General features: G+C 54.9%; 1 protein-coding gene across 5 annotated transcripts; it reads left to right on the forward strand.

The window, feature by feature from the left end:
• Positions 1-164: 164 nt before the first annotated feature.
• Positions 165-13,473, forward strand: TFR2 (transferrin receptor 2). 5 transcript variants are annotated; one of them, XM_036904592.2, is made up of 19 exons: positions 165-223; positions 1,289-1,349; positions 1,576-1,825; positions 1,934-2,120; positions 5,382-5,522; positions 5,591-5,702; positions 5,811-5,933; positions 6,071-6,187; positions 6,312-6,451; positions 6,818-6,981; positions 7,650-7,769; positions 8,145-8,227; positions 8,306-8,369; positions 8,465-8,532; positions 8,615-8,691; positions 8,785-8,869; positions 8,957-9,184; positions 9,545-9,685; positions 12,743-13,473. In XM_036904592.2, exons 2-19 carry the CDS (start codon positions 1,317-1,319, stop codon positions 13,025-13,027), a joined length of 2,418 nt encoding a protein of 805 aa, XP_036760487.2. In that variant the 5' UTR covers positions 165-223; positions 1,289-1,316; the 3' UTR covers positions 13,028-13,473. The 5 variants fall into 5 exon arrangements, with proteins under 5 accessions (XP_036760487.2, XP_036760486.2, XP_036760490.2 ...); XM_036904591.2 differs by lacking the exon at positions 165-223 and adding an exon at positions 249-519; XM_036904595.2 differs by lacking the exon at positions 165-223 and adding an exon at positions 11,240-11,312 and having other exon boundaries at positions 1,064-1,349; positions 12,743-12,880.
• Positions 13,474-15,684: the final 2,211 nt, after the last annotated feature.

Below are 15,684 nucleotides of genomic sequence, written 5' to 3' on the forward strand. Positions count from 1 at the left end.
TTTGCAGGTGGGGGCAAACCCCAGGAGGTTTCAATCGGGCCGCGCGACCCAGGAGGATCCGGAAGCGAGGACGCGGCTAAGGCCACGATAAAAGCCCCAGCGAGGAGCCCAGTTGGGGCGAGATTGGGGCTCTGAGGGGGCGGGCGGAGGGCGGGGCCATATGTGGGAGGGGCCTCGGCCCAGCCCGAGTCCGCACCTAGGCACCCGCGGACCTGCAGCTCAGGTGAGCCGGGCTGCTCTCCTGTCTTCCTTTCCCGAGCTCGTGGCGGTTGCAGGAATGAGGCGGGGACTGGGGCATTGGAGCGCCTCTGCTGCTTAGAACTTCCCTTTCGACTTGAGCAGGAGCTGAGGTTTCCCAAGGGAAACCTCAACACTGACCCCTGAGCCCTTCTATTCCTGAGCTATTTGTCCTGGCATCCCTCTGCGGGGTTTAGGGACCTGCGACGCCTGCATGAAATTGTGGGCAAAACTTAGCGGTTTGTGCCTGTGATGTGCTCCTGGGGTCTCCAGATCAAAGAGGTAGGAACCTGCGTGGTCCACGACCTTTAATCACGAAAGAGGCGCGGGTTCCCAGAGAGGACCGTGACTTGTCCAAGCTCCCCACACCTTGGCCAGGACTCTTCCCACCAATGCTTGGTGCGCTTTGACCCACAGATCCCAACCTGGAGCATTCACTGTCCTGCCCCACCATGAGCTGCCAGCCATGCCACTGGCTCCCCAGCAGCCAGCAGAAACCTGAGACCCACTTTTCAGACCAAACCCTCAGGTCACACCACCGTGGCACCTTCAGATTAGGAGCCCACTAAGGCAGACATTGGGACAGGAAGGACAGCTAGTCTGTTACAGGGCCTGGGAGCTGGGGGGCCTTGGAGCCAGATGAGGAGAGGGCAGAGGTTTTCATGGTGGGAAACTCTGGAAGGGGTCCCCAAGGACACTGGGTGGCATGGAAGCGTGGGGGGGCATCCATTTTCCCCTCCCTCCCCACCCATCAGCCCCTTCCCCCACCTCTGACGGGAAATGGGAGGCCAAAGTCTGCCCAGAGGTAAAAAAATTGATTATTTTCAGGGAGAGGGAGGAGGGTCACTGTGGTGAGGTTGGCAGGGGCGGGCGCAGCCCCTTGTCCTCTAGCGTGGGCTGGGGTCCATATCGGGGCGGCTGGACTGCGGCCAGGACTGTGCCCCCACCCTTTTAGGGGGAGGAACGGCCTGGGCTCCAGCTGCCTGCCAGGACTGATAAGGGGCCCTCTTGGGGCTCCCACAAACGGTTTATCACTGGGGTGGGGGGACAGCCTTGTAGGGCTAAGGAGGGGCACAAGCATGGAGCGACTTTGGAGTCTACTCCAGAGAACGGTAAGACCACGTGGGGTTCGGGATACCTCTCCAGGTCCTTCAGCCCCCTCCCAACCCCCAAAGCCAGCCCCTCCCCTGCCCACCTCTATCTCTTCCCTGGCCTGCCTCTTGAGACCCTCTCCCTTGCCTGTGTTCGTTTGGCATCACAAAAACCCTATAATTGCCCGGTTTCTCCCCATCCCCCAGACCTCTTTCCCCAATCTCATGCCCACTGTGCCCCCCACAGCAAAGGTTGTCCCCACGACCCTCTCAGACCATCTACAAGCGTGTAGAAGGCACCCAGCAGTGGCGCCTTGAAGAGGAAGAGGAAGACGGAGAGGAGGGGGCTGAGCCACCAGCCCACTTCTGTCCCATGGAGCTGAGGGGCCCCGACCTGGGCTCTCGACCTAGGCGGCAAAACCTCGGATTCTGGGCAGCAGCAGGACGAAGGGCTGCCCCCTACCTAGTCCTGACCACCCTGCTGATCTTCACTGGAGGTGAGAGTCATGCCCCCCACCCCGCCCCCCGTGAAGGTCCTGGGTGGGGGGAGATTTCTGGAGTCCAGAGGAGGGCACAAGGAGAATCTCCATCTTGCTACCTGCCAGCCTTCCTTCTGGGCTATGTGGCCTTCCGAGGGTCCTGCCAGGCATGTGGAGATGACGTATTGGTGGTCAGCGAGGACCTGAACTATGAGCCAGTCCCGGACTCTCATCAGGGCACGTTGTACTGGAGTGACCTCCAGGCCATGTTCCTGCAGCTCCTGAGGGAGGGGTCTCTGGAGGACACCATCAGGTAAGGGTCACCCTGCCCCACCCCTGGCCCTCACAACCCTCATCCAGCCTCCCTTCCTCCTCACCAGGACCCTGGTGGAGGGGTCTCCCTTCTGGGGCCCTCCACCTGCCTCCCTGGCCTTCCTGCTCAGTGGTCCAGAGAAGGAGGGCAGGCATTTGGAGCCAAGAGGAGGGACAGCACTTTTGGAGATGAGCCTGTAGAGGGTGGCACATTTGGGAGATGGGGGTGCTGACTTTCCAAATAAGAGCAGAGAGGTCCGCTATTTAGATATGGGGCAGGACAGACCCAGCAAAGTCTCGAATGTTACACCAAGGAGATTGGATTTTGACCTGTGGCAATGGGGCACTCTGAGAAGGAGCATTTTAAGAAATCAGAAAAACAATCAAGAAAGTGTATTTGTGGACAGAGACCTCCCCTCTTCCATTTACACTATGGAGATGCCAGCCAGCTGCAGACTGTGTAGGCCTGCAGCACAGCATGAGCTGGCTGTGTTTCTTGGGTCCTGCTTGGGGTCACCTTTCCCTGGGGGAAAGGAGTCATCCAGGTAGGCCTAGAGGTAAGGCCACTAATAATCCTCATTTTGGTCAGGAATAGTTTTTCAATGCATGGCTTTTAATTTTCTTGAGCAAGACTTAGTAGTCTGGGTACAGTTGGGTACCCCAAACTGGGTAGACAGTTTGACGGGTCCAGGGGTAGAGTGTGGCATCATGGATGCCATCAAAGGGCAGGGAGGCAAGAGAGTAGCAGTGAGGGAAGAGAGCAAGGAAGTCATGCAGGGAAAGACAGGAAGGGAAGCCAGAGATGAGCTGATTGACTTGATAAATTGGACCATGCAGAGTGAAGGTAAGGAAGCAGTTTAGGTAAGGGACCTAGAAAGTTCTAGTCAGAGAGTGGGATTCTGGAACTTCCAAGATTTATCTTGGAGTCTCCAGAGCCTACCCAGTGCCTGGCAGTTAGTAGGCGTTCAATAAATCCTCAGTGAGCAAATATCCTGGCAATGGAGCTCTGGGTAATGGCAAGATCCATGTCCAGGGTGTGGCCAGGGAAGTGGGTGGCTGGATCCGCAGTGACAGTGATGAGGTCATTCCTTCATTTACCCAACAAATATTTTTGAGCCCCTACTGCGTGGCAGGTGCGCGGCTAAGTAGATGGTGCAGAGAACAAAAATCTGGACCTTGCCTTCATGGAGCTCACAGTCTATTGGAGGAAATACATACTAAACTAATAATCCCATTCATGACTGCATACTCACTACTGGGATCAGTTTTGAAGGGAAAGTAAAGGATGTGAGGACTATAGCCAGGGGGACCTGATTGAGATTGGGAGTCAGGGAAGGCTTCCATGAGGAAGTGACAAGTTGAGGCCTAAGGGGTGAGTCGTTTGTCAGGCAAGGAGAAGGTGGAAAAGCATTTCTGGCCAGAGGACCGCAAATGCAAAGGGTCTGGAGATGAAGACAGTGGGCTGATGGAGGAAGTGAAATGTGGCAGTTGAGGTGGATCTGGCTCAGACCATTAAGGGCCTTACTGGTTACATGAACTGCTTTGGATTTTATTCTAAAGGCAAAAAGAGAACTGAAATCATTCAAAAATAGAGTAACATGATCAGATGTGCAGGGGTGGGATTTTTTTTTTCAGATCAAGTGTGGGGAATGGAGTTGATCATACTCCAGAGACTGTCGTTCAGTGTCCTCTGTGAAAGGGCTTTCCTGTTCAGTTTTGTTCCCCATCCGTGAGCACTTCTCCCGGGCCCTTCCCCAAAAAGCATCTCATCTAATGTGCTTGATATGTGCCTTTAGATACAAATATATGTGTAATATTTGTCATACATGTAGTGCTTTATGTACATATGGAGGTTTTCCAAAACATTAATACTTGAGTAAAATGCTTTATGTTTGTAATTTTAAAAATCAAGCACCATGGAAAAATACAAAGAAGAAAGGGGAAAAAAAATCACTCCAAGGCCCATTATTCATCTATAGCTATCTCTACTGTGTTTTTAATTCTGATCAACTGTCTTTTGATGTACCACTATGTTTTTAAGTTGTCTAAATTGCAGTGTGTACATTTACTTTATTATTGTTCCTTTCTGCTGTACAGGAATCCACAGTGTGCATCCCCTATTTTATAAATGCATTGATAGGTATAGTTTCAAACACTTGAGCTCCTGGATGGGGACTGGAAGGGGGCTGGAAGGGGGGACAGGAATGGTCCTGAGAAAGCCACTATGACAATGGATGGCAATAGTCTTCGTGAGAGCCAAGAGGAGGGTGGCTGAGACTAAGGTGCACCATCCACGTGGATCTAGAAGTAGTGCTGAAGCATAGTGGACTGTTGCATGGGAGGCAAATGATCAACTAGGTGCCTCAATGAAAGCAGACAAGTGACTGATTGGCTAAAAGAGGGACAGAAGATGGGAGAGCAGGATGGCATGGATGTCAAAGGAAGAAAGTTATGCCAGAGGAAATATGGTCAGAAATGCCAACAGTGGAACCAGGAACATGCCTCCGCTCCAAGCCTGAGAGGTTTGACGACCCGAGCTGCCTTCGGGAAAGTATGCCCTATGCCTACAGGAAGGAGACCTGGCTTCTCAAGGGACAGCTGGGTAAAAGGTAGAGGGGTAGTCACTGATGATGCTGAGGAGGGAGGAGCTTGTCTGCCATGGAAAGGGCACAGGTGGAGCCTGTGGACAACGAGGCCATGTGGGGGTGGCCCAGGGCAGAGGTAAGACAGAAGAACAAGGGAGAGCTCAGGAGACACGAGGCTTGCTAGTTAGGTTAGGTGGTGACTCACGTGAGGTCTCCAAGGAGACAAGGCACCCACTATTTCATCTGGAGCCTTGGCAGATAGTCTCTGAGTTCCCAGTAGAGGATGGGGTAGAAGGAGGGTCAGCCCTTTGGAAGAAAAGTGTGTTCATGCCTGGGGCAAAGAGCAGGCTGCTGTGCCCACGTGTGGAGGGACCAGAGTAGACTGGTGCTTGCCCTGAACCTGGAAAAACATAAGGGATAAGGGACAGGACCCCGAGCTCTTGGAAGCTAAGGTTTTAAGCAGTTGGAAGCCCTAAGGACGGGGTCGCAGCCCTGAGAGTGATGGACTGGGTGGTTGTGGTACAGTAAATGAGAGACAGGAGCTCACCACCGCCCAGGGCCCAGGGCCACCCACGTCTCCAGCATCGTTACCCCCTCCTTCCCTCTCCTCCAGAGACCCAGAAGTCCAGACCCCTCCCCCCCACCCCCGCGCCCCAGTGCCATTTCTTCCCACTCAGGCTAACCAGCTTTCGGGAAAGGGTGTCCGGCTCTGCTGGAATGGCAGCCCTGGCCCAGGACATCCGCGCGGCGCTCTCGAGCCAGAAGCTGGACCACGTGTGGACAGACACGCACTACGTGGGGCTGCAGTTCCCGGACCCGTGAGTGCGCGGGGCAGGGCGCGAGGGGCGCACGGCGGCGGGGGACGCTCACCACCCCCGTCCCGCAGGGCTCGCCCCAACACACTTCGCTGGGCCGACACGGCCGGGAGGCCTGGGGAGCAGCTGCCGCTGGAGGACCCCGACGTCTACTGTCCCTACAGCGCCACGGGCAACGCCACGGTGAGCGCCTCCTGCCCCGCCCCCAGGACTGGGGCCGCGTGCGCCCGTCGTCCCCTGTGGCGGCCAAGGGAACGGCGGCCGCGCCTTAGCGTCCTCCCCCATCCTCAGGGAGAGCTGGTGTACGCCCACTACGGGCGGCGGGAAGACCTGCAGGACCTGCGGGCCCGTGGCTTGGAGCCGGCGGGGCGCCTCCTTCTGGTGCGCTTGGGGGTGATCAGCTTTGCGCAGAAGGTGAGGGTCCCTGGACAGCGGATGGTGGGTGCCGTGCGGATCAAAGCTGGTGTCATTTCAATTTTCCTTACTTCTCCTGCCCTTATAAATCGATTTTCTCTGGGAGAAGGAGTCCTTTAGCCATCTCCCTTCCCCAGGTGGCCAGTGCCCAGGACTTTGGGGCCAGAGGAGTGCTCATATACCCCGACCCTGCAGACTTCTCCCAAGACCCACACAAGCTCAGCCTGTCCAGCCACCGGGCTGTGTATGGACATGTGAGTTGAGGAAGCCAGTGGTGGCTTCCTGGGGTCCCAGGGATACACCTGGCCCCATATGAAGCTGGCATGTAATTCCCAGGAGCCCAGGTCAGTTTCAGTGTGGGCACCCCTCTTCCCATAGGTGCACATGGGAACTGGGGACCCCTACACACCTGGCTTCCCTTCCTTCAATCAAACCCAGTTCCCTCCTGTCCAGTCCTCGGGCCTGCCTGGCATCCCAGCCCAGCCCATTAGTGCAGACATCGCCTCCCTGCTGCTGAGGTAAGCGGCATAAGGGGACAGGAGGAGGCAGGGAGAGTAGCCAGCTTATAAGATGCCTTTGTGTGAACTAGAGAAAAGTGGCTATTTTGAATGGGCACAGCCTCTTGTCAGAGCCTACCATCTGTCAGTGGAGCTCCAGCTGAATATCACATCCACCTCCACTGGGCACCCTTGAGCAGGACACAACCTATACAACTGTCCATGGAAGCCCTGGCTGCACTGCCTCCCCAGGCAGGGCACAGAGGCAGAGAGCTGGAGCTACAGGGTGGGGAGAAGAGAAAGAGCAGAGAGGGGGCTCTGGGCTCTTCTAAAGCCTGGGCCTCTCTGCCACTTCCAACCTTTTCTGCCCCACCCACCCCTCTCCAGGAAGCTCAAAGGTCCTGTGGCCCCTCAGGAATGGCAGGGACACCTCCCAGGCTCTTCTTACCACCTGGGCCCTGGGCCAGGCCTGCACCTAGTGGTCAACAACCACAGGGTCTCCACCCCCATCAGCAACATCTTTGGCTGCATTGAGGGCCGCTCAGAGCCAGGTGGGCTTGCTTGCCCAGCAACACTCACAGCCTGTGGGAGGGGAGCAGTTCATAATCCCTGGCTAAAGATGGGGCTGGAGCAGGAGGCCCAGCAGAGCAGGAAAGGCTTAGGGGAGGGTGTGGCAGGGGTGAGCAGGGAGGGAGGCTGGCAGGTGGAGGCTCATCTGGAACTGAGATGGCAGTGAGGAGACCCTATGGTGAAATCTGTCCAGACCCAGGATGGGCAGTCCTGCAGTTGTGAGTTCCCCAGCACTGGAGCTAAGCAAGCCTGAGTGAGTGAGGTTACAGCAGGAAAGGGAGGTCAAGGAGATAGATGAGCCTTTCAAGCCTAAGTGGACGTGGATAGTGGCAGGGATTGAGGATGCTGGTGGTCATAGGGTGTGGATTAGAGATTCAAAGGAGAAAACCTATGGGGACCCAGTAAACAGCAGGATATGGCTGACAAGGGGGGTGATGGTCTCTGCTGAAGGAACAGACCAACAGGTGGGGCTGAGGGGAGGAGGGCACCCTTTTCAGGGGACAGCAAGGGTTGCAGGGCTTGGGTTGCAGAGATGTGAGGCACTGAGCGATGGGACTAGAGAAGAGGCCTGGTGGCCTTCCCAGGTGGCGGGAGAAGCCTGTGAGTGCTGCCAGTGTAAGAGGTGGACCCCAAACATCCCCTCCCTCAGATCACTATGTTGTCATCGGGGCCCAGAGGGATGCGTGGGGCCCAGGAGCAGCCCAGTCTGCTGTGGGAACTGGCATACTGCTGGAGCTGGTTCGGACCTTTTCCTCCATGGTGAGCAATGGTAAGGTCAGGGCCCGAGCCAGGACGGGGCAGAGAGGCAGTTAGGAGCACAGGCTGGTGGCCACTCAGACCTGGACTCCAAAGCCTGGCTCCTCCGTGTCCTACTTCGTGGTCCTGGGCAAGTGACTTCACCTCCATTTCCTCGTTTAAACGTGAAAGTGGTTAGTCGGTGGTCTGAGAGAAGAGTAAGCAGGGAGTCCACGTGGAAGCAATCCGTCACCGCTACAGTTGAGTGAGGTCAGACCTGGTGAGCTGGGTTCTGCTGGGGCTTGATGGGAGGGGAGAGACCCCAGGGGGCCAGGACAGAGGAAAACAAAAAGGGGGTCTTTGTTTGGTCCCCAGCTGGGTCCATCCTCCCTCTCCGTTCTGCTCCTAGGCTTCCGGCCACGCAGAAGCCTTCTCTTCATCAGCTGGGATGGAGGTGACTTTGGGAGTGTGGGCTCCATGGAGTGGCTGGAGGTAATGTGGGGTCCTGGGTAGGCAGTCAGGCAGAGGGGAGAGGTGGGGGGTTTCATACTCCACATCCCTCGCCCACAGGGCTACCTCAGTGTACTGCACCTCAAAGCCGTAGTCTACGTGAGCCTGGACAATGCAGTGCTGGGTGAGTGGGGACAGTGCCACCAGCTGGGCCCCCTCTGTGCATTGTCCTCGGGACCAAGCCTTCATCCTCGCATCCCTCTCCCTCCCTCTCTGCAGGAGATGACAAATTTCATGCCAAGACCAGCCCACTTCTGATCAGCCTCATTGAGAACATCCTGAAGCAGGCAAGAGCCCAGTCAGGAGCAGGGGATGAAGGGCAGCTGGCAGCTGCTAGAGCCTAACTGGTGTCCCCCACCCTGCTCCCAGGTGGACTCTCCTAACCGCAGTGGGCAGACTCTCTATGAGCAGGTGGTGGTCAACAATCACAGCTGGGATGCTGAGGTGTAAGTTGGGGTGAGCGGGGAGGGTGAAAAAGCTGAGAGGGGATATGGGGGTGAGCCTGAACCCACAGAGTGCTCCAACCTGCCCCCCGCCAGGATCCGACCGCTGCCCATGGACAGCAGTGCCTATTCCTTCACGGCCTTTGCCGGGGTCCCTGCCGTAGAGTTCTCTTTCACGGAGGTGAGACTGCCTGGCCCTGCCCCAGAGCAGCGGTCCCTCCGCCTGTCTGCACCATGCCCCTGCGCCACTCCCTCCCTGTCCCAGCAGGATGGCCAGGCGTACCCGTTCCTGCACACTAAGGACGACACATACGAGAACCTACACAAGGTGTTGCGGGGCCGCCTGCCCGCCGTGGCCCAGGCCGTGGCCCAGCTCGCTGGGCAGCTCCTCATCCGGCTAAGCCACGATCACCTACTGCCCCTAGACTTCGCCCGCTACGGGGACGTGGTCCTCAGGCACATCGGCTGCCTCAACGAGTTCTCTGGGGACCTCAAGGTCCAAGATGCCAACCCTGCTCCTGGGTTCTGGGGGCGGAGGGGCCCCATATCACCCCTAAGCGCTGCCCAGGCCAGGGGTCTGGCCCCTCCTCCCGCCAATCTTTGGGGTCTAGGTCCCCTCTGGCAGTCTGCCCCAGCCACCTGGGCCCCAAGGCAGCCACCAGGACCCAGCTGTACCCTCCCAACCGCCTAAGTCTTCTTTCCTCTTCCTTCATTCAGCCCCCACCACTCTGTCCCCTTATACCTCCCCATTCCTGTCAGGCCAGGGTTCCCAGCCCCGTCCCCCAGCACCTGGACCCCCATTCTAGGCCGGGTCCTGGCCCCTGCATCCGGCCCCAGCACGCGCCTCCGCCCTCAGGCCCGCGGGCTGACCCTCCAGTGGGTGTACTCGGCGCGGGGGGACTACATCCGGGCCGCCGAGAAGCTGCGGAAGGAGATCTACAGTTCGGAAGAGAGTGACGAAAGGCTGATGCGCATGTACAACGTGCGCATCATGAGGGTGAGGCCCCGCCCCCTCCTCCGCCCCCCTCCCTCTCTGCGCTGCCGTGAGCCTCCCTTCCCGTCTGCCAATTAACGCTGTTCTCTCTCTGTGCTTGTTCTCCGTCTCTGGTTCTCTGTCTGTGTTCCCGGGGAGCTCGCGGTCCTGCACACACAGTGCTCACAGACCCGCCAGGCTAGAGCCATCACTGAAGCAGGCCCTGCAAAGTGATGAAACGGACAGGGAGGGCCAGCCCCTTAGCAGAACACGTGGCAGAACTGGGACCAAGCCTCCCCTCGCCCCACCTCCAGACATGCACGCACACACATACACACAGCCTTCCACTACCTCCCCACCCCTCTGGAGAGAAAAAGAATGTTCATGACGGTCCACAGGATTATGGCCCGGGAGGTGTAAAAAGGCTTAGGAAATTCAGAGCGGAGGAGCACTCTCTTCCTTCTGGTAATGAGATAGGTGAAACCCAGAAAGACTGCCTGGAGGAGGTACCACGTGAAAGTTGTACAAGATCTTATTTCCCCACCAATCCCTCCTGCATAGCGTTGAATACAACCCGCACCCCATATCCAGTTCCAACCCCTTGTCTTCCTTCAATCCGAGAACTCAAACCCACAACCCTTCGATTTCAGGAAATAGAAGGATAGGGACGGTGGCTGTGGGAAAAAGCCTGTAAGGCAAAATTATAAACAAGACCATCCTCAGTGAGCCTACGCATGCGCACGGGTTTGGGAAGAACATGGGTGGGTCTTACAGGTTCGTATTCTTGCATTTTCCTCCTTTTATCCCTGCCTGTTTCTCCTGGCACCACTCATTTCTTCCTTCTGTTTGCAAACCCATCCCTCTTGCTCTTTCATCCTTGCTTCTTTCTCCTGATCCCTCTCATTCTCTCTCAGTATCCTCTTCTTCCCCACCCCCGTTCCTGAACTCTTGTCTCTTCTTCCCTTTCCTTTGTCCCCTCTACTGAGATGAATGTGACCCTGTGGTGAGACAGCTTGGGCATGGTTCATTCTCACTCACAAATCTTGCTTTAACCCCTGCTGTCCAGACTCCAGGAACACAAAAAGATAACTCTGTCACCAGACCTCCAAAATTGTCATATGGTCCTCAAGGGATAAAGGGCATCTGTGTGTAAGGGGCATGATGCAGACTCAGGGCTGGAGAGCAACAGATGCAGGACTTCAGAACGTGAAGCACAGGGCAGGGCCAGACCCAGGGAACTCTAGCTCTAGACCAGGGGTTGGTTAAATATGTTCAGTCAACCAGATTTGGCCTGCCATCTGCTTTTGTAAATAAGGTTTTATCTCATTGGTTTTCATATTGTCCGTGGCTGCTTTTATGCTATAGTGGCAAAGTTGAGTGGTTGTAAAAGAAACAATATGGCCTGCAAAACCTAAAATAGTGACTGCTTCTTTTGCAGAAAAAAATTTGCTAACCCCTGCTTTCGACTGTGATGTGGGTCTTAAAGGATGGACCTTGAGTTAGTACAAAGAAAAGACATTTATGGAGTAGAGACCCAGAGTAAGGGTGTCGCAGTGAAATAGGCTTGGTTTTCCTTAGGAGGAGGGTGTGGACCAGCAGAGCCAGAACAGGAGCCTTATGGAGAAACAGGGGTGAAGAGCGTCAGAGTCTGGTAGGGATCTCCTGTACGGAGTACTGAATGCCAGGATAAGAAATTTGTATTTTCAGGGTCTGGGCATCAAGGAAATTAGGAAGGTGTTTGAGCAGGGAGGTATTGTGGGCAAAATAGAGTTTTAGGAAGGATTTGGCCAGAGTGTAAACTTCATTCCTTAAGGAGGAAATGAAGTTAGTGATTGCATATCTCTAGGTGACGGTGACAGATGGCAGAAATGCCACCTGTGGGGGAGGGGACTGGCATAATTTGACACATTTGTCAGGAAAATGGTGTTGAAGGAAGAGGAGGAGAAGAATAGCAGCTGCCATTTATTGGGGGCTGCCAGGAGCTAGGGCTTTACTTCCTTTTCTCTCACAGAACTCCCACAAATCTGGTGAGGTTGCTGGTATTGTACACAGACCACGAGGCTCCGAGGGGCTAAGTAACTTATCCAAGATCCCAGTAGGTGGTGGAGCTGAACTTAGAAACCAGACCATGTGATCCCAAAGACTTGGACTCACCTCTTGAGGCTGGGAGTCTGGCACCTGGGGAAGACCAGGTGCTCATGAGGGAATGTGGGCACCAGGGTCAGGTTTGGAAGCAGTTGCTGCCCATGTGTGAGCCTATGTCCAGGTGCCCCCAACCCCAGTGGGGAGGTCCAGAAGGCCGAAGGGCAGGATTCCGGCAGATGATTTGTTGAACAGACTTGGCAACTGTTCTCAGAAGGTCCTGGTTGAAGCCTGGGGCATGCATGAGCTATTTGAGTGAAAGATGGAGACCTTAAAAAGATAACGGGCGTGTGAATAGACAATGATTTTGCTGGAGTGGCACTCATGCAATGGTATTTAAAAAGCCGCCTCCAAGTGATTCTAATACGCAGCCAGGGATGAAAAACAGGAAGGAGGAGGGCAGAGGTTGGAGGTTGAGCTTTGGGCCTGCCCACAGGTGGGAGCAGAAGGAACCAGAAAGATGGGAGAACTGGGCTAGGTGGGAGGCCATTTCAGGAAAGCTGAGCAGCATGTGAGTCAGAGGGTGAGGACAGAGAGTCAGGTGCTACATTAGGACTAGCCTGTCCCTTGACCTTTTACTCTGGGCTGTGGACACTGGCGGAGGTAGGGCGGAACAGCAGGACGACTATATTTTGAGGCTTTGGGCAGGGGAGCGAATGAGTGAGGAGGGAAGACAGGCGAGAACGAGATGCAGACTTGGAGGCTCAAGGGATAGAAAAAAGAAATCCAAAGCACAGCCTTAGGACGCAGCCTACCTGGCCACTGATGATGTCACATAATAGGCATTCTTGATTGGTTAGCCAGTGGGGAATGGGACTTAAACTGTTCCAACAACCTTTATTAAACGCGTACTAGGTTACCCCTTGGATAGGAGTTGCGGTTCAGGCCTTCGCTTCCAGGCAGAGCCATCACCCCAACCTGATCCCCCTCTTTGCGCAGGTGGAGTTCTACTTTCTGTCCCAGTACGTGTCGCCGGCCGACTCGCCGTTCCGCCACATCTTCCTGGGCCGCGGAGACCACACGCTGGGCGCCCTGCTGGACCACGTGCGGCTGCTACGCTCGGGAAGCTCCGCTGACCCTGGGGCCCCCTCTCCCCGGGTGGCGCCCGGTCTGGGCTTCCAGGAAAGCCGCTTCCGGCGCCAGCTGGCCCTGCTCACCTGGACGCTGCAGGGGGCAGCCAATGCACTTAGCGGGGATGTCTGGAACATCGATAACAACTTCTGAGGCCGCCAGGGACTCCACAGGTCCCGCCCCCTGCCGGGAGCTCCTGCTCATCCCGGTTGAGCGATTTCTGGGTGACTGACAGGCACTTCCTTTCATTGCTGGCCGATTTCTTATTGGCCCTTCCTGTCTTTCCAAGGGGCCCAGCACAAACACCTGCACACCCCTGGCCCTGCAGTGTAGGCGCAGGTGATCTTTGCCTTCCATAATGGGACTGTCCGTCATACTGTCAGCTAATCAGAGAGCGTCATCCGCTCCTTCAATCACACCTCCTTCCCTTTCTGGGTGGGGTATCCCACCCCTAGAGACCACTTTGGAAGGTTTCCTAGGCACTGGGACCTGGCTTGCCCTCTTGGTGGGAGAGATGGCTGGAACCATAGCCTTATAGCCAACTATGGTGGGAGGGACTTGGATTTGGACCTTAATAAACCACCTGGTGGCATCCATCATTCTTAAGCACCTTTATTCTTCTTTCTCAACTTCACTTCATCCAGTCATCCCTCCCTTGAGACCTAGGAGAGGGCTAGGCAGAAAGGGCCAAAGACAGTGCAAGTGGGGGTGCTGTTCCCTTTACCTGAGGAAGTACCGAAACTGCCTAAGGAAATAAGGAGAGCCCTTCTCCAAAGACCACCATGGAGTTAGAGGCTGGCTCTGCATCTTCTCCTGGGACCAGGGACAGCTACATAATTTGCAAGGCCTGGTGCAAAATGGAAATGCAGAGCCTCTTGTTCAAAAAAGAGCAACACTTTTTTCTTCCACAATCTATCAACCTGTCATGGTGGGGTTTATTTGTTATTGAATGTCTACATCCCTCAGACAGAAATACTCTGGGGCAGATACCCTGACCCAAACCAGAGCTTCCCTTTGCCTGTACCCAGGGGTAGGAGCGGGGTAGCTGTTACTGGATGGGGGCAGGGAGCTGGCAGGTGAGAAGTCATCCTGGGAAGGCAGGACACCCAGCACATACCACTGTCTCATTAGGCTGCACTTCCAAAATGTAAATCCAAAGACTTTAATTACGAATCGTTAAGAATTTCAAGATGGTGACCATTGAGCATTAACCCACACACACAGGGTCCCTTTTGGAGCATGGGGCCCTGGGAGACTGCAGCAGTCACATACCCATTAGATTGGCCCAGCTGGCGACCTCTCCCCACCAGGGTCCCCTTTGGCCAATCTTTGTCCACTGAGGTGAAAGCTGCAGGAGGCCAGGGAATTAGAAGTGCTTCTGGCGCCACTTTACTGTTAGTCATAGTCACTGGAGGCTGTGGCTCTGGCTGTCACCCCCAGGAGAGCTGCATAAATCCTAGGACTTGTCTCTGGGGCCATTTGATCCTCTCTTGCTCCCAGTATGGCGTGAGAGGCCCTACCCTTCTCCACAGGATGCTGATAAGTGAAGGGCTCTTAGTTTAGCTGTGGATGTCCCAGCCCCTGGGTTCCAGGGTGATACTGCCCCTCATTAGCCCCTGAGCATGACTTAGTGGGTTCTCAGGAGCTTGGACTGGGTCAGAACCCTCTTCAGCTATTCACTTCTCTGATGTACTGTCCAGAACAAATTTCCCAGAATGGTTTCCCAGCCCTTGTTCACCTTGTCCATTTGCTTCCTGTAGTAAACAGAATAATGCTCTGGATAAAGACGTCTAAGCCCTAATCCCCAAACTTGTGAATGAATGTTACCTTATGTGACAAAAAGTTAATTGCAGATGTGATTAAGTTGAGGATCTCAAGGTGGGGAGTGTTTGGGGGCTGAACTGTGTCCCCATATCCATATGGTGAAGCCCTAATCCTCAGCACCTCAGAATGTGTCTGTTTTTGGAGATAGAGCACATTTAGAGGTGGCTAAGTTAAAATGAGGGTGAGCCCTAATTCAATGTCTAGTGATCTTACAAGAGGAAATTGGACACAGAGATACCAGGGATGCGCAGGCACAATGAAAGGAGCACTTGAGGACAATGGGAAGGCAGCAGTCTGCCAGCCAAGGCGAGAGATTGCAGGAGGAACCAAATCTGCCAACAGCTTGATTTTGGACATACAGCCTCCAGAGCTGTGAGAAAACTAATTTCTGTGTTTAGGCCGCCAAGGCTGTGGCAGCCCAAGCAAAGGAACCCAGGGAGAGTATCCTGGATTGGGGAAGGGGAGACATGCAATGACTAGGGTCCTTATAAAAGGAGGCAGAGGGATCTGAGAGGAAGGAGACATGACAACAGAAGCAGAAGGTCAAAGTAGAGATTTGAAGACTCCTGGCTTTTTTTTCCCCCCCAGTAATTTAAAACAATGATCATTTATTTTCTCCACTCCTGGCTTTAAAGATGGAGGAAGACACAACGAACCAAGGAATGTCAATTGCCTCTGAAAGCTGGAAAGGCAAGGAAACATCTACTCCAGGTGCTTTCAGAAGAAACACAGCCCTGTTAACACCTTTTTTTCCCCCAGAACACTCATTTTGCATTTTAGACCCCCAGACTGTGATAATTAATTTGTGTTGTTTTAAGACACTAGGTTTGTAATATACTGTCACAGGAGCCACAGGAAACTCACAGACACTCCAACTACTGCAAGCTCAGTATTTTCTGGAAAATTTATTTGAAAGAAAGTCTGTGTCCCAAGCCCCTCCCACCCCTATACTGCCCCTTCATAGCTTTGTCTTGGAAAGCCTTCCT

The sequence above is a fragment of the Manis pentadactyla genome, chromosome 10, assembly GCF_030020395.1.
Source record: "Manis pentadactyla isolate mManPen7 chromosome 10, mManPen7.hap1, whole genome shotgun sequence".
Taxonomy (NCBI): Eukaryota; Metazoa; Chordata; class Mammalia; order Pholidota; family Manidae; genus Manis; species Manis pentadactyla.